The 22,563-nt window shown below is 39.4% G+C and overlaps 1 protein-coding gene across 4 annotated transcripts in view; it reads left to right on the top strand.

Moving 5' to 3' along the window:
* The window catches only part of KIF16B (kinesin family member 16B), a 134,127-nt gene continuing 111,564 nt past the window's right edge, over positions 1-22,563 (top strand). For 3 of the 4 annotated variants that reach the window (XM_050972408.1, XM_050972407.1, XM_050972411.1), the window contains exons 1-4: positions 1-133; positions 13,793-13,862; positions 14,859-14,972; positions 18,160-18,276. In XM_050972408.1, the coding sequence (XP_050828365.1) occupies positions 87-133; positions 13,793-13,862; positions 14,859-14,972; positions 18,160-18,276 (348 nt within the window). In that variant the 5' untranslated portion in view covers positions 1-86. The remainder of the gene's footprint in view (positions 134-13,792; positions 13,863-14,858; positions 14,973-18,159; positions 18,277-22,563) is intronic. The other variant, XM_050972409.1, reaches the window with a different exon arrangement.

Genomic DNA, 22,563 nt, shown 5'->3' with positions numbered 1-22,563 from the left:
GACCCGGCCTAGGCTGGGGGTGGCCTCGCTCGGTCGCGGCGGGCGGGGCGGTGCCGCGGGACAGCTCGGGCCGGCCGGGATGAGCCATGGCCTCCGTGAAGGTGGCCGTGCGGGTGCGGCCAATGAACCGCCGGTGAGTGTGGGGCCGCCGCGGAGCCGGTGTCGCTGACAAGGGGTGCGGGGAGCACGGTGTCGCGGCTCCGTGTTCGGGCGGTGACAGCCGCACCGGGGGCGGAGCTCTGCCGGGCGTTCGGGGGCTCCCGGCGCTCGGCTCAGCCGCTCTGCCCTGCTCGGGGCTCTTCTCCTCCCGGGGAGGTTGGGAAGTGGCTCCCGGTGAAGCGGAGAGCAGCGGGTCCTTGCCTGGGAAGTTGCTTTGGTCCTTCTGTAATGACGGGAAAGTTACTCTGGTGAAGATAGAAAACTGAGAGGAGGACCTGCTAAGGATGTTTATACAGTCATGCTTCTAAAATGTGCCAGAAACTTACTTTATGTGGAAACAGCAGCCTTTTCTACCTGCTTGAGAGAGGGAGATTGTTGTCTAGTTAATTTGGAGCCATCGTGGTTAAAGGTTATCAGCTTATGCTCAAAACATGTATATCTATATCAATCTATATATCTATATCTATCTATATATCTATCTAAATATATATATGTGTGTGTGTGTGTGTATCTCTCTCTCTCTCTCTCTCTCTCTCTCTCTATATATATATATATATATATATATATACACAAACCAGGCAGTCTGCTGCTTTTACTGTATGGACAGGAGTTCATCACCCACTTCCTGAGATGTGTCTGGGAAATAAACACCGTTTTCTTTCATGAAATATGTGCATAATATGCACGACAGAGTTAATGGTCTAATTTAGGAACCATATGTGGAAAACTGTCTGACTCTACTGCCAGTGCTCTTCCTCTTCCCTTGTTCTGAAGTCGTGCAGCCAGTTTAAAAGAAAAGTGGTTTAAAGCCCATCAGGCTCCTGCTGTTCCTCTCACTGGATGTGATTCAGGTCTTTAAAACACACAATTTGTCACATTCTGAAAGCTGCTCAAGATCTTGTTATTTTCAGTGAGGGAAAGACAAATCTTAGGAGAACAGAACTGATGAAGGTAGGAAGGGGAAAATACTGCAGGCTGGTTTTGAATAATTTAGGTGGTTGGAGGTCTGGGTTGGTGAATAATCTTGTCACACCCTTTTGCTTCCCCCTGCCCTCTCCCTCAGGTCTAACAATATGGTTCTTAAAAATTTAAAAAATTTTTCTATATATACACTCCGCTTTTCCTTCAAGAATCTCTGACAACAGTTGTTAAAGGTCTTCAGGGTATTGATAAGACTTGTCATGTGCAATGTTTTGGTAGCATGGAGAAGTTTTGCAGGAGGAGTGTACCTGTGGTCTACTAAGAGACAAAAGAGTCACAGGGATGGAAAGCACATGGCAGAAGAGAGGGATGGTAATTGTGACAGGCAGTGGAAACACAGACCTGTGAGTGTAAGTTTGCAAATGTAAAGGGATATCAAAGACTCTGCACATGGTGACTCTGTTGCATGTGGGAGGATAACTTGGATGGGACTGGATCTGAGCATACCAAGAAAATGATGAAAATGGTTTGTGACACAATGGAAAAGGGCAAACCTAAGAGCAGGGCAGACAGAGGCTGAGTGTGGTGCAAGGGGCAAGCTGAGAAAATGGTTTATTGTCACAGCTGTGTGGCAGCAGGCAGGCTTACTCTGAAAACTGGTGTCTGACCATGCAAACTGTGAAGAACCTACCAGTTTAAATTGCTAAAACCTTGGAGTTTATGGGATGCTGTTAGGTGTTTATGAAACACTATAAGGAAGCTGGATTTAGTGCCCTGGGATGTTGCTTTTATTGATTTTTTTTTTAGAGGCACAGTTGGTGTTTGGTGTGAGAGCCAGCCCTGGAGTCACTGGTGTTCCTCTCTATCAGTCACTGCTGGACTCACAATGTATTTTGTAAAACTCTAACCCTGGGAGGATCCAATAGCTTTTCTTCTTGCAGTAGGAAAGGCATGCTGAACTGTAAGCCAGGAGCAGTAATCATATTTTTCTGAAGTGGCCCCTGGAGATCATCTAGTGCAGCCCTCCTGCCAAGGCAGGGGCACCTTGGCAAGTGTTCCCTTGCCTATGTCTTCTCTCAGCTGTACTCCCTTTGCCTTTTTGGATCCCTGGAGAATTTTACAGAGGAAAGGCCTTTTCACCTATTCAAAGGATCTTTACAACCAGGTGTTCCTTCTCCAGCACTAGATTTCAAAATCCTTACCATGACACTGTATGGAGTTAGTTTAGTTAAATTTGCTTCGGTTTGTTTGAAGTTTAATAATATAGTGCAGCTTATTTCATGAGTCATTTTTAATTAGAGAAGACCCAGTTGATGAATGGTTGTGGGAAGACTCCTGCATTAGGGAGCAGTTGCCCTGTGTGGTGTCACAGCACTGCTAATTGTGCACTAAGTCATGAATAAGGATTTTGGAATGAAACGTGATGGGGAGAGGGTTGTTTAAGGATTATTTACTGTTCTATTGCTTAGCTAACAAACCTTTTTGCTTTCTTCTGTGATTTATTTTTAGTCCTAATTTTCTCTGGCTTGACCTGTCAAGTCCTTAACCATTCTTGGAGTAACATCCCAAATTGTGTTACACAGATGTTACACTGAAATATTTTGATTCTATCTCTGCATAATGTAATGGAAGTATGTCTAATGGCTTTACAGTTACTGCTTTGAAACCAGCTGTAGCATGAGCTGAGAAAGTTCAGTTACTTGGTGAGTCTGCATCTGTCCTTTGGTTTCCCTCATTCAACACTGAATTGCCATGACAGCCCTTAAGTCTGTGCTTACAGCTGTAAGTTTCTGTAAAGGCAGCAAAAAAACCTTCAGCTGGCTGAAGCCTTGGTTTTTGTCATTGGATAGAAGGGGAGTGAGCTTGGGTGTATGGCATGAGGATTAAAAGCTTTTCTGTTTGGTAGTGGGGAGACAGAGAAAGTATGTTCTATTGCATAGAGATGGCTTTTGAGTGACTCTGGGATTTGTTTGGGCTAAGATCTGATACTTTAATCCACAAATAAGTCTGTGTGATTATTCATTAGATATAAGGCTGGCCCTCTTGGATAAATTCTGGGTTACACCTGTAAGTGTAAGCAACTCCTCTGCTTGCAGAGCTGGAGGCAGAGTGCCTTGGGAAATCTACAACCAATATCTTATCTTTAACTGCTTGCACAATCCAGGCTGTAGTATCAATAGCAGAGTTTTCAATGGTTCAAGTTAATGGAGCAATGCAGAGGACAGAGATATAAAAAAGCTGTTTTGTTTCACAAGGAATGAATGGAATGTTTTTGTAGCAGGAAAAGGAAATAAACAGGTAAACAGTGAAGAGTCACCTGAATTCTTTATTTCCATTCTAAATGTTTACAAGTAGTTTAGGTAGGAACTTACTGGGAGTATGAAATTTATAATTAAATATCCATGCTTTTTAGAATTGAGAAGCAAAAAACATGCATGGAAAATGTATTATAAGATTGTCAGTGCAGGGAAGAGGGAATAAATTGGTGTCTCATAAATTACAAGTTTTTAAGTATGAGTTACTGTATATTTTTCATTTTCAAGTCACTGTGTACATTTTTAATTTTAATAAACTTATAAAGACAGTGTTTTGACAAAATGTGTGTAACAATAATGTATCACAGGTGAAATAAGGAATGATGGAGTGATTAGAAGGAAGGACTCATAGCTAAATACCATATCTGTCTCTGAAGTAGATAGGGAAATTTTTACTGCATCTGTTTCCAAACACTCACTACTGGTTGTTGCTCTTTAGAGGTGTCCAGAGTGATCTCAGATAACAAAACTCAGAGCTTAAATATAGCCAAGTGTTGCAACACTGTCACTTTCTGAACTACTGTACCAATGAGGATAAGCCATTTATCAGCCAGCTGAGTCTGCTATTTCCTATGGTAACTGTTTGAACTTCCATTTTAATAATGGTGCTTGATTCATAATCATGTACAATTCCTCTACTATAGAAAGATGTAGAAGTTGAAAGATCCTTAAGCATGGGGTGAGGCTCTGGTGTGCTTGGGGTGAATGTATATCTGTCTTGCCTCTGCCTTTTTATGTGGTTGAGTTTGAATCTAGTAAAAATTTCCTTTGCTGAGTTGGTAAGATGAAATAACTGTTCCGAGTGTGGCTTTTTTACCTTGCCACATTTTGTGTTCAGAACCTTGAACATATTTCATAACCTCTGGCAGATTTTTCCTTTGAAACATTTCTCTCCCTGAAAGTAAGCTGTGCATATATGTACATGTAAGCCCCTTCATCAGTGTGCTGCTGCTGTTGTTGGCACTGGGTCAGTGCATAGTGGTGTAGACTGATCCAAACTCTTGGATCATGTAAACTTGATACTAAGAGTGCTTGAAGTCTGAAAGAAAAAGTGTTTTAGTTTTGTAAGATACATCAAGAAATGTTTTTACGTTCTCTCTTTCACCTCTTCAAAAGGAATGAACTGTAGGGAGTGTTCTATTCTACAGTATGGTCATGAATCTTCTCAGGATAGGTCCTCTACTACAGGGAGGAGCAGAGGAGTGAACATCAGCCTGACAATGTCCATGTCATCTCTCCTTAATAATCCCTACCTGGGGATTCAGCTGTGGGTTACAAAGTGGGGAATCTGATCTGTGTCTTACCCTTTAGGTGAAATGACATGATTTTTGTGTGGCCACATGTTCAAGATGTAAAACTTGAGAGTAAAGAGGGGTGAGCAGGACATGCAGATGTACCTGTTCTGCAGGGACTGTTGCTCCCTGGTTTTGGTGGTACTTGATGTCAGACATGGTGAGAATGTGTTATTTGAGAACAGACATCAGCAATAAGCTATGACATAAACATTTGTGTTTAGTTAAAAATGCTCTCAAGGATTATAAATGTCAAAGAGATAGTAGCTGGGCTGTTGTTGTTGCTGTCTGTAGTTCTGGAATGAAGATGCAATTGAGTGTTTGCTAGGAATCATGGGTGCTGTATATTGTGAGGGTCCTTTAAATGGTATCTAGCAGATCATATATTTGAGAAAGGGGTGTAGTAAGCTGGGTTATAAGGGTGTAGACAGACCATTAAAAAATGAGGAAAGGCTGGAGAACCTGCTCCTGAAGCAACTGAAGTAGAAGCAACAACTTGCTCACAGCAGAGCATTGACTTGAAGGACTAGAAAATTAAAAAAAAAAAAACCAAAAAACCAGAGCCTTGTGGCCTTACAGAAAAGTGTTGGTTGTCATATATAAGAATAAGAGCTGTCAGAAATCTTACAATTAATACATTTTAAGGCTTTTTATTTTCTTGTGTAAGAGTAGTAAATAGTGGTATCCAAATAGTTCAGGTCTGTTTATACAGGAATGGAAAAAGCAGTTGGGAGGTGAGGAAAAAACCACCCAAGTTATCTTAGGAGTTTGAGGAGAACATTGCAGGTGTAAAGCAGAACAGATGCTCTTCTGAAGAGCATAAACTGAAGATGGTCTAACCATGTGTTTGGTAAGGGGTGGTAAAACACAGTACTGGACAGCTGGGTTAAGGAGCAGGGTCTGAGGAGAGTGTCCTTTGCTGAAATAAGAAGTTAAGTCAAATAGAGAAGCCATCAGCAAGGATAAGAGCTGACTGGGAGTTTGGATGCCACAGGTCAGGATATTCTAGAGAAACTTGTTGGACTCTCCTTAGCCTTTTCCACAATAGCAAATGTCAGCAGCTCAAGGGAGCTGAAACTTAGTGGTTAGAGAAACTTAGGGAGCTGAAACTTAGAGGTTTAGCACTGGAGAATGCCAGCACTCGCTGGTGTTTCTTTCTCTACAGTTTCTCATCGATGCTGAAGTACATGGTCTTTAAATGTTAGTGACTCGTTTTCCTCTTCTTTCTATGCTCTTTCTCTCAGTGGTTAATTTTTGAAGGTTTTCTGCTTAGAAGCAAGGGATTTGAACTTAGGAGTGTGTTGCACTCTCAGTGTAATCCTTGTTTGCAAATACAGTTCAGAGCTAAGCACTGAAGCTGTGGTTGGTGCTTCCCCCAGCAAGCCCTTGTGTTAATATCTCCTGAAATCCTGTTTCTGGAACCTCATTAACTGAATTAGATTGGAAAAGATCAACAAAAATGATGGAGTCCTTGATTCAAAGAATATCAAGCTACATGTGTACTCTATGTGTTATAACTACCAGAATAGATTAGGAGATGCAAATCTAAATGTATTTTCAGGGCTTAAATGCTCAAAAGAGAAATTAAATTCTTAGTTATGGCTCCTTCTAAATATCTCTGGAGTAATGGAATGAAGCTAATAATGGATCAGCTTAAACAGTATCTAAGGAATTACTGCTGGTGGGATAGTGCAGGTTGTGTAGGAATCTCCTGAGGCTCAGGCAGTTGGATAGAGCTAATACCTTTTAAGAAAGTCATTAGGGGAAATCTTGCTTCAGTGGGAAGGTAAGACTAGACCTGGATGACTGTTAAGTAGTTCCTGGGCTTGTCTTTCTATCTCACACCTCCTCTTCAGTGGTTTTTGCACAGCTTTATACACAGAAGTGAGAATAAATGGGGTATGCAGGCTTTAAAATTGGATCTTGCTCTTTTCATGGAGCAAAGAAGATGGATCAGGAGGGAGAGTCCCCAAGTGCAGAGCTTTATCCTTGTGTTGGTGAGCAGCAAAACTGGAGCGGACTTGTGAAGCCGCATTTCTCTTCTCACAGAGAAAAGCAAGGCACAACTTCCCAAGAATATTTCTGGGATTCATATTCTCTGAACCTCAGAGAAAGAAAAAACAGTTCTCATTTACTGCTCCTCTGTTGTTCACAAGTGGAATGCAATGTGGAAGATTGTTTACCTGAAGGGAATTGGTGATTGGATTCTGGTGTGTTTTGATTCACTGACCAGTTGAATCCAGGTGTGTATGTCAGGACTATTGGCTGACAGTCAGGAAATGCTGTGCAGGGGAGTGCTTGGTAGATTCAGATTAGATGTAATGTAATATAGAATAATAGTATAGTATATATATAGTATAATACAGTAATTAATTCGCCTTCTGATAAGATGGAGTCCTCCTCATCATTTCTCCCGGACGTCGGGCAGAAATATCTCCAATAGACTTGTCCTGCAGAAGACTCTCCAATGAGTTTCAGCCAAGTACTGGACTCCCAGTGACTGGAGAGTTAATAGCTGGGAGTGACAGTTAATTTTCCATAAACCATCTAAGGTCAGGAAGCCCACTTAGAGCCTCTGCTTACATGTGCTTATTTTTCTGTCCTCTTTAGTGCTTTAATACAAATACTTCAGAAGTTTTTCAATCGTGTGGATCTGTCACAATTATTACTTTGTTTAGTCTGTCTCCCTCCATAGCATTGAAGAACAAAGACCTTCCAGTGCCAGCGGGGCTGGACACATGTGGGGCAGTGTATTTAGACTGGCCTCATGTACAGTTGGCAATCCCCAAAACTTTCTGGTCTTAAGTATTTTGAACTTAAAAGCCTAGTTTTAGAGCAGTGTTTTCCAAGTCCTTTGTTTGAGTATTATCAAACATATTGCCAGGTTACATATGCATGTTATATCACTGAAATAATGATCAAGAAAATACTTTTAACTCCTTCTTGTTGAGAATTCTCTGAGACCAGAAGAAAAAAAGCTGAATAAGTCTCTCTGAATTGTAGCTTTCTTGAGGAATTGAAGTAAGAGAAAAGTGAGTTTTTTTTTTTATTTGAAATTAATACTAGTTATGAAATAAATGGGATTAGCACTCAGCTCTTCTAGCCTAACTGAGCCCTTGGACTTGAAAGACTCTTAGAAGTCTGAGTGTCTGAAAGGCAGGTATTATTGGTGAGAACAGCTGATTGAAGAGCAAAGTACTCAGTTTTGCAGAGGCTATGAGTACAAAGCCAGGGTTATTTACTGAGAGAGGGTTTTTCAGAGTTATTTAACAAAAGGAGTGCATAGATGGTACTCAGCATCTTAATTGCTGATGGGCTGAAGTTCTTATTGTTGATGAGTCAGATACTTCAAATATTAGCTTTATGAAGACTCTTCTCCAAAGAGTTTATATTGTAAATACAAAGCAATAGTGAGATACAGAAGCTTGGAGTACACTCGTAATTTTTCTGTGTGCTTATACATTGGAAAGATATTGGTACTCAGATAACTGAACTCATTTATTGTTCAGTTCAGATTGTTTCTCTGTGTCTCAGTAAAGGAAAACAATGTCAGTGGAAAAGCCTTATGGATTACTTGAGGAGCTAAAAGAGCCATGAAGTCAGGCACAATTTTTTTCCCCCCTGAATTTCTAATTTGCAGACTTCAAACCCCAAAAGACAAGGGCACTGCAGGGCAGTTGTGAATTTCTGAATCATGTTTTGCTGTACACAAGAGTTTAAGATGACACTGTCTTTGATTTGGGATTGCTGAGCTAAAAGAACAAATTGGAAGAAACAAGATATTAAAAACAAGTACACAAAGTATCAGGAGTCCTAGATAACCTTCGTAGTGGTATAATAGTTACAACAGAATTCCAGAATGTCATTCATTCCAACGGTTGTGTTTGAGGTTTTATTTTATGTTGCTTCTGTCAAAGATGGGCTTTTGTTACATTTTCTTAAAGGCTGCTATCAGAAACGTGTCAGAGGATTCACATGTGGCTATCTTAAAACTTTAGCTGTGCAGCACTAGTTCCCACTGGTAAGACTATTACTGAACCTGGTCAGTATGCAGGCAAAGCAGGAAAGTTGCTGTTGAGGTAGTCTTCTGCTTGAAGATTAAACCCTTTCCAGGTTATTGGGAGACATCATTGACCATGGTGCATTTAGTACAATAAATTTAAGTTAGCTGCTGCTTGTGATTTAGAAATTTGCATATGTGGCCACTTACCAGTTGTGATCAGAGTTCTTGGAAGGTGGAGCTACCTGAAATATTATATTGTGTTTGTGGGGTGTTCCATGGCAGGAAGGAATGATGAATCTGACTCCATGTTCTCAGAAGGCTAATTTATTATTTTATGATACTACATTATATTAAAGAATACTATACTAAAGAATATAGAAAGGATACTTACAGAAGGCTAAAAAGATAATAATGGAAACTTGTGACTCTTTCCAGAGTCCTGACACAGCTTGGCATTGACTGGCCATTGAGTCCAAACAATTTACAGCAGAAACCAATGAAACAGCTACTAGTTGGTAAACAATCTTCAAACACATTCTAAATGAGCAAAACACTAGAGAAGAAAATGAGATAATTATTGCTTTCTTTCTTTTCTGAGGCTTCTCAGCTTCCCAGGAGAAAAATCCTGGGCAAAGGGATTTTTCCAGAAAATGTGAATACCACAGTATTATTACAAAAAATTTAAGAAGCAGATCAGGTACATGATTTAATGTAGTGATCAATCTGTATGTGTTACTGTGAGTGTGCATAGTTTTCCCAAGAACACTGGATATCATTTGACAGAAGACAGCACAAGACACCTGTATGTTCATATTTTAAGAGCATTATTGCAATATATTAAACTGCTGGTTTTCAGTGTTGTTGGTAAAATTTATTCTTATGGCTAAAAGTGTTTAATCTAGGCTGTCCTTCATACAAGAACCAATATATGTGTACTAGTATAGACTTAGAGATTATTTCTGTTTCATGACATATAGAAGATTTCCCTTGTGTCTACATTCTCTGTCACTGGATTTATTGTTCTGTTTTCAGCTGCACAGTGGAGAAAGTCCTGGGACTAGCAGAACTCTCTCTTTTAATTCTTTTCAGAATTTGCCATTTTTTTAAAAACCAGTAGAAGAGAATTGGGGGTATCATCATAAATCTGCACAAGCAAATGATGAAGATTCTGTTGATCACAGAAAACCCTATGCCCATACAAAACGTGCCTTATGACAAAATTCTCTTTTAAAGTACCAAATGGGTGCAGAGTTTCTGTTTCTTACTGAGACAAATGATCATTAGGAAGCTGTTTCTTTTCATTTCAGTCCCCAGGAGTTTTTCCTTCTGTTTTCTTTTGTGGCTGGAAGTGAGGTGAAACTGAAGAGCTGGCACAGCTCATCTGTCAGCCAGCTCGGGCTCATTTAGGGCTTTTGAATCTGTTGGCTGATGTCAGCTGGGTTTGACAGCATAGTAAAGGTCTTGAAGATAATGAAGATGTGCTGTCAGAGAAAATGGGCAGCTGTCAAGGAGCCTCCAGAGCTCTCCTGAGCAAGGGGGAGGCTGCCACCCTGATCAGCTGTCACTGGATGCCCTGAGGACTCCTTTCAAACTGAGCCTGAAGGACTTCTGACTGTGGTTGTGCTGCTTGGTGTACAATGTACAGGTGTTAACTTTACCATGTTCATGTAACATGGCTTCAGCCATTTAATGATGGCCTTGGAGCCATATTAGTCAACACCATGGCATGACTTAGAGATTAGGATTTGGAGAGATTCATTCACCTTTTTTCTGCATTGGTCACAGGGAGCTTAGGATATGCTGTGCTGTTGCCCTACTGTGATTTCCCCTCTCTCCCCATTCCTCTTTCCTCCTTGCAGTTAATTGCTGGATGACTAGCTGAATGGAGCAATAGGAGAGGGGTAATTACAGCACTGGGCTGGTGTATTTGCTGGTGTCTGTGCCAAGAAACTTGCCTGCACGATCACTTTGTCATTTGGTTAGGGGCCAGGGGATCACGGGTTGTAAATTTCCGTCCCTTGTGATCCTGGAGCTCCACGTGGTGCATGAAAGAGCAGTGAGAACATCCTGGAGGCTGTCCATGAGCGCTGCTGTGTGAGCAGCTTTGGCTCTGGAGGGAAGCAGGGTTTCTTAAAGCATCAAAGCCTTAATTGTGAACCAGTTTTGGCAGCTGATCTCTTTATATTGCTTTGTGATGGAGGCTGGAATTTTCAGGGGCAGAATCTTTGGTTAAGTGGCTGAAGCTCTTCTCTGGATGAGGTAGGGCAAGTGGTTCCTGTGGATGCTGGTGGAGCTGCTGAAGGTTTCTCCTAGCCCTGAAGGTTACCCAACACTGTAGTACAGCTGTTTACAGCCTGAACCTCATCCTGGGGTGACATCATAATGCTGGTGTCCCCATCATCTGTGTTTTTGCTCAGAAATGGGTCTTACAGCTTTAAGCTAGGCCCAGAGAGAGGAGTGGAATTTTTTTATGCTGTATTTAAAACATAGAGATAAGAGTTCAGCTTTCTCTGAGCTCGTGGCAGTGCTCTCTGATTTCTCTGCCACAGAGAGAGAGAGAGAAATGGGAGTTTTCTTGCTTTTTTGCTGGTTTTCCTTGTTAGCTATGGCAATAAAGGTTTTTACAGAATTATTTTTTTCTGGAACTGTGAAAAATTCTTATTGTGAATACTTTGCACGTTTTTCATGTTTCTCCAAGGAGATTATCTCCCAAACCAGTTGGGGAGGGGCAGCTGAATCCTGCCCTTTAGGTGAAACAAATCTGTCCCAAACCAAGACAACCTTTAACTAAGGTGAAACTTGCAGTCAAAACTTTTTGGAAGTGACTTGGCCCTGATGAACTGCATTAAATGAGTGCCTGGAAATAACTGCCATCAAGCAAGAAATTGGTTTTTATGAGATGCTTTTAAACTCTATATGTGTACAATAAATTATATGCAGCTGTCTCATATTAAAATGAAGCTTGGGTATTTGATTCCTGTTAATTTTTTCTTCCACTTCATTCAGGTTGGCTTATTTATTCTGATCCTACTATTCCTGTTTTAGGTTGTCCTGTCACCACCCCTTCTCCTTCAAAAATGCAAAATTCTATTTATGAATTGTATTATTGGCTAGTACTTTCCAAGGTCCTTTTTTAAAACTTTGAAATCCTCATTCTTTAATAATGTTTAATAATATTATCTGTATTATCCCAAAATTAATTAATTACTTTGGACTTCTCAGAATTTTATGTAGTTCATGTATGGGTGTTAGACTTTAAATGTTTGGTACCAGTATTCCATTATTGAGTAGCTTTAGCAGAGTGATATGGAGATCTGGCTAGGTCTGGGAAAGAAAGCACTGACATACTTGATTGTTTCCCCTTGAACGCCTTAAACATGGAGAAATAAAAATAAAAAAAGCAATAATTCTTGACCAAGGTTCTTCCTGCCTAGAGTCCTTACAGACTTCCTAGAAGAAGCAAGTTACAGTTTGCATTTGAAACAAATTTTTGTAGGAGGATTGACCATTTAATTGGGCCAAATTGTTACACCTTTGCTGAACAAATAGCTCCAGGCAGGTGGAGGGTGTGAAAGAAGAAGGATGACTGGGAGCCATCCACAGTCTGCATTACTGCCAAGATCTATTTCCTGCAAAAAAAATACCATTGGACACTTTTCTCCATTTCCCTGTTTGTTATCTGTAGCTGTATTTTGGTGTTTCAGTATCTTAAGTCTAGCTCTAGTAATCCTAAGACATGCCTCAAAGTTTTCCATGGTAGATCTAAATTCAATTGTATAATTAATGCTGTAATTATTACAATTTTCTCTTTCATTAGCTCTAGAAAATAACCTAATGTGTTGATATTTACTTAAGCATTTTTATTTACCTAATCTTTATTCATTAATGTAGATTTTAAAATGGGTTTTGCCTTTCTTTACTATTTCTGCTGGAAAACTGAATGTGAACAGAGTAGCTGGAGAACAGAGATTTGGGTCATCTAGTGCTCCACAAAGAAGAAAAAACACTAAAATCCTAAACTTGGTTGTCCTTTTGTTGGAGGAAGTTGCTCTTTTGCATTTTGTGCTGGTGCAAGTGAATATCAAGCAGTGTGATACAGCACTTTATTGCTTTAAAGCCCTCTGCTTTGCTCTGCCCTGGTCAGGCACACCAGTTTGTCAGGTGACTTTGCAGCTGATTGTGGGACAGGCGTGTCAACATTTGAAGAGGGAGGTTTTGTGTGCGGTGCATCTCTTCCTTCTGGCTCTTTTTTCCCTGTGCATGTTTTCATTAGCACAGGAGGTGGTGTGCTCCAGGTTGTCATTCAGGAGCAGCCTGTATTTCTCTTCTGACTAACAATAGTGAAATTGCATCTCTGGCAAGCAGGTTGGTGCATGCTGGGTTTAGACACCAAGGTCAACATTTTTTATGGTATTTTTGAAAACAGTCAGAAACCATTGTGAAATAAATGCAAGTGCATGAAAACACTTCTTTGGAACTGGAATTTTTCCTTCCTGGCATTCTTGTGCTTTGGGAAGCCACAAACCTGTGTAATTCTTTGTTGGTAGTACAGCCTCTCTCCTTTGCTGCTATCATGCATCAGAACTCCAAACACATGTTTGGTACCTTATTTCTAAAAGAGTTTTAAAATGCTGGGTTTTTGTGCTTTAAACATTCAGTCCCTGTTAGCTAGACTATATGGATAAGTGGGAACTGCTGCTACTGGAATGTTGGTGAGAAGCTGGGGCTTGTTTTGTTGAGTTCTGTTTTGCCCTTCCTTATAGCCATGTATTTGACTTATCTGGGTTTTGGATCAGAGTACTTCCAATTAAGAACAAACCACTTAATTGACTTGCAGAGTTAAATTGCTGAAGTGGGTTTCTTCACACTTCTGCTCTGTTTCTAGATGAAGGAATTTGGAGGCAAGCCCAAGTGCTTCAAATATATGCCATAGAAGTAAATAAACTTTAGGCACAAGAATTAAAAAGTAAAATAATAATTAATTAATCTGAGAATTGATTGTGGCAGGCTGATGGGTGGAAATATGACTGGATAACTGTGGTATGTTTTATTTAACCTACTGAAGTCTGTTGTTTTTTGGTTTTATTTTTTTTTTTTTTCAGGGAGAAAGATCTTAATGCAAAGTTTATTATTTCAATGGAAAAAAATAAAACAACAATCACAAACTTAAAGGTGAGTAAACACAATTTATAAAAAGAAGTTGTAACTCAATAGCTGCCAAAATATGACTGGACAAAACAGTGATGTTTGCTGCCCTGGGGTCAATGGCCCCTAGTTGTTAAAATACAGTGTTCAAGTAATGTTTTGGGGAAAACAGGTTACACTGTTAACTTTCACTGTGGTTTTCTGAACACCACTCTCTAGGCTCTACCTCATCATTTCTTCAAAGGTTTATCACTCAGGTCACTACTTAGCTGGGAGATGAAAGCCAACAATAGAATAGAGGTGTGTTTCTGATAGCTATTAAATCTCTGCTTCATCTGTAGAATTCTTCTGAAATTCCCATAAAAATGAACCAAACCCAATGTACCCATCACTTGCTATAACCTTGATGGTATAGTTTAACATTTCTCTCAGCAAGAGAATCCATGTGCAGGAAATTGGGTTTTGCAAGATATTTTCTCATGACTAATATATGAAAAGGAGTTTCAGAGTGTAGTTTCTTCAGAATGATCTGGAGCATGGTGAGTATTGCTGAAGTACAGTGTCAGCTGTCATCTGTCATGTCTTGAGCATGATGATTGCCTTAAACAGCAGGTATGTCCCACCTTTTTAATTATGACTCCATGTTGAAGTGCTGTTCATGGTGCAAACATCTCTTTGGCTCCTATAAATTATATGTGCAGGATAATCCCTGATTATAATAACAGCATATAAATTTAACTGAACCTAAGTATTGTGACAAAAATGTGCTGTGGGGTTAGAAGCAGTAAGCTAAAATTCAAATAAATCCTGCTGTGCTGCTTTATGAGGTGGCTGTCTTTCTTAGTGAAGGGCATGCCTCCTCCTAATTTTGTCAGTGTTGTTGGAATGATAACCTGACCTGTCATACATTTCTAAATGTGCATAGCATTATGTTAGATTTACATGCTGATTATTTACTGTCAAATGTTTTTAATTACTTCATCAGGATGTGTTGTACCAGCTCTATTTTCTTTTTTTTAATAGATCCCAGAGGGTGCTACTGGAGACACAGGACGAGAAAGAACAAAAACATTTACCTATGATTTTTCCTATTTCTCAGCAGATAATAAAAGTCCCAACTTTGTTTGTCAAGAAATGGTAGGATTTCTGATGTTAATTAATTAATCTTTTTCCTTTCTTTTTCTTTCCCTTCTCTTTGTCTTGGAAGCATTCCATGAAACTTCTTTCCATTGAAGGTGCTTCTTCTGTAATTTAGAAATTTTCTGGATATCTGAGAGTTTGAATTTTGCTTGGTTTTTTTTTTTTTTTTTAAACTTATCTAACAGTGTAAGTGGTGTGCTTTCTAATGCAGCAGGCTGAATGCCTTCTTTCAAGTTCTTTTTTCTGATTGGTGTTGTATAAGGTCAAGTTAGAAAACATCTCTGAACACTGAAATTGGTTTTGAAAAGCTTTTTAGAAAAAAAATCACTTTAGAGAAACAAGCATATAGCTTTAATTCTTAGAAACAATCTTACCTGGTTGAAGTGTGGTGTGGATTTTTTTTTTTCTCTTGGTCCAAAAGCCTTGGTACACATTGAAGAAGATTCTTTTTTCCCTTCTCCCTTGAGTACTCACCTTAGGAAAAGACAAAACAGTTTTTCTTTCTGCATAGTCAGAAGAGAAGATTAAACTTGGAGCTATAGGTGTCATTCAGATAAACAGATCCTTTGTGACCTTGCATTTCATGGGAATGTTGAACTTTTTGGTTTTTTTCCCATTCCCTAATAAATTTATTAAGTGAATCTCAAGTAAGGTGTGATTGCTGACTTCTCTTTTGATGCTGTAAGCTTCAACTGGGAGTAGTTCTTTCCCCTTAAAATAATGCAACAGTTTGCTGAATATCCTGTAAGCCAACTGGGTACATACCTTCTTAGTATGTATCCCATCTGTTCAGGAACCCTTGAAATCAGGGATGCTGTAATGGCTAATCCTAAAAAGACTCACAATTAAAACTAGTCATAAGAAGCAGTAAGTTGAAACCATTTTTAAATATTTATGAGAATGACGAGTTTTGCCATTTTTTATATATATATATATAATGAGTATAATTGATGGGGAATTTAGACTTGGAATTTTTCTTTTAACCATCAGTGTAAGTGATGGTATTCAGTATTATTTTCTGAATGCTTCTTTTATTTCAGTTATATATTAGGGTTTGATAGTGTATGTTCTTAAACTTTCTGGATTGTTGTTTCTTGATGATGTTCTTCTAAGTAACACATTTTTTTTTGCTGTTTTTTGAAATACCAGGAAACATAAATTATATTTGGCCATCAATGTAGAAATACCCTAATTACTTCAGCACTGTGGCAAATTGAAGCAATAATGTATTTGAGAGCAATGATTTGAACCTGAGATTCTAGTGAATGGTTTTGGGCAGGTGTTTCAGGCCATATGGCTTTGATAGAATTTTAGCAAATGCTTTAAATTGAGCACACAGAGTCAGTAAATTGTTTATTTTAATTAAAGCAGCTTTGATAATGTATTTTTGTGCTCTGATTCTAAATGAAGCTTCTTGTCATGCACCAGTTGTGACTTAAATTTATGGATATTTAATTCTTGGATCTTCTAGATACCTGCCTTTAGATACTTCTGGAAAGCTGTGCTAGACAAGACCACGTTAGAGGAACCCCAGGAAGAGATTCATGGTGTTAGTAGGCTCTTGCTGTTATAGTGCAAGTTATTTCCAGAATCCAGATTTGCTGTGAAACAATTAATTCTTGTCAAAGCAACCATTTGCAAAGTAAAGTTGAATGCATACAAATAGAGATCCAAGTTGTAGTCTATATTGATGTCCAGTTTCCACATTTAAGTCATAAGTTCCCCTTTTCCAAGTTTTTCCTTTTTGTGCCATTTACCTTTTCAGAGTGGGTCAGGCAGAGGCAAGATTACTATTACTTGCACATGTCAGGAGTCTGTAGAAACCAAAATAAATTAAAAATCCCATGTAGTGATGGCTGCAGCAGCCTTGAGCAATAAATTTTAAAGCTGTGAGTGTTATGATTGGTAATGATAGGATAATGATAAATGTGGCTTCAATGACTGTGTTCAGTATTGTGCTGTTACAGTGTGTTCCGCAGCCTTGGACCCTCCTTTATCTGGACTGGCAGGAGTGTGGACTTCTCTTGCTCAGCTACAAAAATACTGTTTCTGAGGTGCTGTTTTAATTACACTTTGCAGTGCTTCAAAAACAAAAGGAGTTTTTAAACTATAGGAGTGCAAGTCCTAAACATGCTCTGCACAATGTACTGTTTTGCTTTTGTTAATGATTTCATATTTAATTGGAAGGCTTTGTAGTTAAGCTCTTATCAAGTTCCTGCAGAAATTACAATTTGCTGCACCAATGGCATAGAAGGGCCTGTGTTTTGCATTCATCTTGCCAGGGAATAAAATTGATCTTGATTGTTGGTGATGTGGTTGCCTAGTGCCCTTTGTTCATGATTGTTACATTTTTCCATTTGAAAGGCAGAAAAATAAGAAGTGGAAATCTGTTAATACTGCATACCTTATTAATATGCCTTGTAGATGCAAAATACACTTTAGTATTCCAAAGTTAGAGCAGGGATGGCAACTTGCCATCAAGCTTCTTAGTTTGTATTCCTGACTGAGAAAAAAATAGAGTTTTGATATTTACTGGCCTTTTGTGACAATCTGGTGTCCCATCCAAGCAGTCTCTGCTTCTAATCTGTGTGTTAAGACTTGTGTTCAGACAAGGCTGACTGTACCTGTCCTTTGCACTACCTCGAGTCACATGCAAGACATAAACACATTTTTAAAAAGGAAAATTCCATCAAAAGAGTGGTGCATAAAGACTTGGACACAGAGAAAAATAGGGGAAAGGATAAAGTAGCTTTGGCTGATCTTTATGTTCTTTGAGAGATATTACTGGTTACAGCACTGTAACTCCTTTGCTGGAGGGAAGGTCAAGTGAAGCATTCCAAAGGCACATAATAATGTAAGATACAAAAAGATAATAGCAATAATGAAAGTGAATGGAGTAGCTGAGATTGCTGAAAGACGCTGTGGCTTTAGAAAAGAAAGTAGCAATTTGACTTGTCAAGTGTTCAGTGACAGAGAAACAAATAAAAACCAAACCACTGCAGTGCTGTAAATGAAATATGGTGAATGAAAATGAAATGCTTAGTATTTTATTTGAAATATTAATTTCCTCTCCTATAGTAAATACGTGTTTTGTGGTATTCTTCAATATTTGCCATGCTGGGCTGTTGGCAATCTTCTTCGCCAAGCTTCTGCTGGCTTAAACATTTATTTTTTTTATTTTTAGGTTTTCAAAAATCTTGGTACAGAGGTGCTTAAATCTGCCTTTGAAGGTTATAACGCCTCTGTGTTTGCGTATGGACAGACGGGCTCTGGCAAGTCCTACACCATGATGGGAAACGCGGTACGTTGTGTTGGCACTGAGCCCTAAAATACCACCTTGGGAGGGCCCTCAGGGATCATTTAGTCCAACTTTTCTTAGCAAAAGCATGGTCAAGACAGGATGGCCCAGCATCCTCTTCAGATGAATCTTTAGAGTGTTAGTTGTTGGGAGTCCACCACTCCTCTGGGGACGTAATTCCAATCACTGATTGTTCTCATGGAAAATGGTTCTCTTGTATGCAGTCTCATTCTCTGCAGGAGTAATTTGTATCTGTTACCATTGTCTTTTGCATGTGACTCCTTGTAAATAGGAGTCTCCATCTTCTTTGTAGGCACTTGTTAAATAATGGAACATGGTTATAAGGTTTCCTCTAAGCCTTTTATTCTCAAGGCTGAACAAATCCAACTGTCTCTGCCTTTTTTCACATAGCAGCTTCCCAGTCCTTTGGTCATCCTTGTAGCCCTTCTCTGGACCCTTTCCAGCCTGTCTAAATCCTTTTTGTATAGCAGAGACCAAAACTGAGTTCAGTATTCTAGGTGTTACCTGACAAGTGCTGAGTAGGGTAGGATAATGACTTTTTCATCTCTGCCCTGGTTGTTGTGATGCAGTCCAGCATTCTGTTGGCTTTCTTTGCCACACTGCTTGCTCTTGTTGTGCTTGCTGTCCACAGAACCCCAAGTGCCTTTCTGCAGAGCTGCTCTCCAGCCAGATAGATCCCAGCCTTTGCTGTGCTCCTGGATTATGTTCTCTCATGTGCAAGACCTTATATTTGTTGAACTTCATTAGGTTCTTCTTAGTCCACTATTCCAGTTCATCCAGTTCTTCCTTCAGGGTGGCTGTCCCTTCTGAAGTGTCAACTTCCCCACTTGCTTTGGTGTCTTCATCAGACTTTGCTGTGCTACTCTTGGTCCCATTCTTCAGGTCACTTATGAAGAGTTAAACAGCATTGGGCCCAATATTGATTTCTGGAGACCCCACTTGTGACAAGTTTCCAGTTTTAGAAGAAGCTGTTTGCCATCACCCTCTGAGTGCAGCCTGTAAGCCACTTCCACCTATCACACAGACCCCTCGTCTAGACCATAACAGGTTGGTTTCTTTAGCAGCAGCCTGTGGGAAACCATGTTGAAAGCCTTGGAGAATTCCAGGTAGACAATGTCCACTTCTTGTGCCACATCGAGTGAGCAGGTGTATATTTTTGTTGGAATGGATTAAAATGACACTGTTGCAGGAGCATGTTTTTTATAGAATTTTTAATACTGCTTCTGTCTGTATGCTACTAACCATTCCATGTATCATACCTTCTAGCCAGTAATTTTTGTTCAGTAACAAAGCCAAAAATTTCTAATGTTACTGCTGATTTTCCTTGCCCAACTTGAGACACAAAAAAGGAGATACTGATTTTGAAAAAATTAATTATCAGCTTTTTCTGAAGGTATGTGCTTTTTAAACCTCTTTTGAAGACTGAGAAGCCTAAAATAGGTCCTTAGAGAAGGCTGTCAGGCAAGAAGCAGAAATTGGCACTTCATCAAACCCTAATGAGGTTATACAGGAAATGAAATTTTAAGGATTATGTCCTATGGAGCACTGGAGGATGAGGAAGATGTGATAGGAGGTATTTGGCAGTTTGTGAATGAAGGATGGTGGTTTCTCACAGTTGCTTCTGTGACTGTCCAAGGACAGAGAGAACCCACTAAACTTTTGGGGGTGGAGCAGTTTAGAAAGACTGATGAAGCCTGTTTGCCAGGCAGCCTCTGCAGGTTTCATTCTTTAATCCTTGGGAAAAAAAATGTATTGTGTCTTCTCCCAGTAGAAATGAAAAGGAAAATATTAACACTTATTCTTCTTTGGATAGATCACTCTTCTGAAATGTAGGAAGATTGGGCTCTTTGCACCTCCTCTAGCTTAGGAGAGAAAATTAGCTGTAAATCTTTTTCTTTCAGTTGTTACAAAATAAGTAGCTTTATATTTACCTCAATATCATAAGCAGAATAGACTTTTGTAACCAGAAAAGATCTCACAACCTAGGTGTGGATTTCTATTTCAGAAATTTATAAAAGTGACATTTTTATGAACCTGCCTCACTATATATAATGACTGTAATTATCAAAACAGTTTGCAAATGAATAGATGCTGAAGTTTGTTTGACATTATTCTATTATAGAGGTCTAATCTTCTTGGCATGATACATAAATACTTTAATCTGGCTTTGTATAGAGTGCATATAAAGTATACTCAGCTGGCAAGTTAAATGCTTCAAAATTGATGGTCCTGTCAGAGAGACTACAGTGCTATAAGAAAACTTGAATTGGAAATAAGTATTCTTTCTTCTGTACTTCAATTTAAAAAGCCTGGGTTCTGTTCTCATTTTGTTTTCAATATTTGCTATTCTTGGCTCTGGAAGGCTTCTTCTGCAATTCTATGTACAGCAATCATTTCAAGAAATATGTGGGCCAGTTAGAGTGGTGAGCAGAGATATTGAAATGAGCAGAGATCTATAAAATACCAGGAGGTATTTTTTCAGACTTGGATATGCAGAGAAGGCAAGACTATGGGGGATTAAAATCTTCTAAGACCTGAAAGGCTGCTACAGAAAGGAAGAGAATAATTTGCTCCTTATGGTCAAGGTAGATGGGCAAAACTCAGTACATTTAAATTGCAATAAGGATTTTTCTGGTTAGATAGCACAGAAGAAGAACAGGCTTTTAATGAGAAAATTCAGTTTCTGAGTGAATTGCCTATTTTGGTTCTTCTGATTTTAATGTCTGGAAACTGTAGGCCAGGAAAAAAAAAATAGTCAAAGCTGTAGTTGATCTGCCCTTCAGATCTAGGGGGTGAAAAGGTGAAAGTGTTTAAATATAGTTTCCAACAAAGAGTGTACATACTTTAAGATGTACATTTTACTAGCATAATACTCTGGGAACTGTGTGTGCTTCCTTTCTCAACATTGTATTGCTAAGGTTGAAATTACTCATTTGGAGCTTGTACTTCCTATTTCAAGCCTCTTTTTGTGGTTGCTGGATTTTGTCAGACACTAATGATTTGCCTAAAACTGTGATAGATCCTTCCATGTTTTTTTCCCCTAAGCTTTAATTAAAACTATTCAGGTGTTTCCAAGCATGAGATGAAAGAAAAGTATTTTCCCTCTTCTGTTGTGTAAAAAAAAAATTAAAATAAAATGTGTTTGGGAATTTCCAACACTGACTCATGAAATTTTACCTGGAAATAGAGACTGATAATTGACAGATATTGGGAAAGGCTGCTCCTCTGTTGTCAGAGGCAAGTGTCTCAAAAAAAGCCTGAATCATCTGCAAGTTTTTCCCTTAATCTGGGATTTATTTTGTTTTTTTTTTTTTTAACCCAAGGTGCAATCATGTTAAGAACTAGGAAAGACAGGAGCAGAGAATAGATTATTATTTCAAAGAATGAAGCTTGCTTTGAGAAGGATAGAGAGGCTCTGATGAAGAGGAGGAAGAAGCTGGGAAAAGGCAAAATGGAGGGATAATGTATAATTAAGAAACCAGAAGTGACTGGATGATGAATTGGGAATTTTTGCTGAGCAAAGGAATGAGGAAGAGGAGCTTGGAGGTGGCACCTGGGATAAGATTGCTGTGACAGAGAATGCAGAGGGAAACTGAAGAATGAGGGCAGAGGAACCAGCATAGAAGCAAACTTGAGTGAGCTTGGGCAGAAAGGGTTGGAGTTTTGTAGGAGTCCAAGAAGAGAAATCTTTGCCCATGGAACACTGGCTGTGACAGAGTTTGGTGCAGGGGGAGTCCATTGGCTTTGTGTTTTCCTGTTGCCAGTTATCTGTAGGATCCCAGCAGGGAGTGCCTAGTCTGTGTTCACATTGAATGTGTGGTCTGGCTTGTCCTGATTGCATCCTGCTTGATTAAAAGGCCCTGACTGTAAGCACAAGAGCATTTCTTCTTGCAGTGGTAAATAGTTAATCCATCACATTGAATCTCTTACATGGAGGGAAATCATAGCTGCCAGACTGTTTTGTGAGCTGCTCCTGAACCTGGACCTCTTACCCCAAAGCTCATCTGTATGTTTGCATCCTATCCTGTTATTCCAAGGAGCCATGGCTCTGAGTGTTAACTGCCATCTCCTTGAAGTGTGGGGAGATGTCCTCAGCAGGAGCTGGTCACCTGCCTAATCCTGCTTGGAGGGAAGGGGGCAGCTGGGAGTGAGCACCCCTATGTCAGATGAGACCAGACCTGTGTCACCATGATATTTTCTGAAAAATCCTCTTTGCCCAGGATTTTCTCCTGGGAAGCTGAGAAACTTCAGAGAGGAATGAAAACAATA

The sequence above is a fragment of the Serinus canaria genome, chromosome 3 (assembly GCF_022539315.1).
Source record: "Serinus canaria isolate serCan28SL12 chromosome 3, serCan2020, whole genome shotgun sequence".
Lineage (NCBI taxonomy): Eukaryota > Metazoa > Chordata > Aves > Passeriformes > Fringillidae > Serinus > Serinus canaria.
Note: the sequence above shows the minus strand (reverse complement) of the source record. Positions and strands in the feature narration are given on the sequence as shown.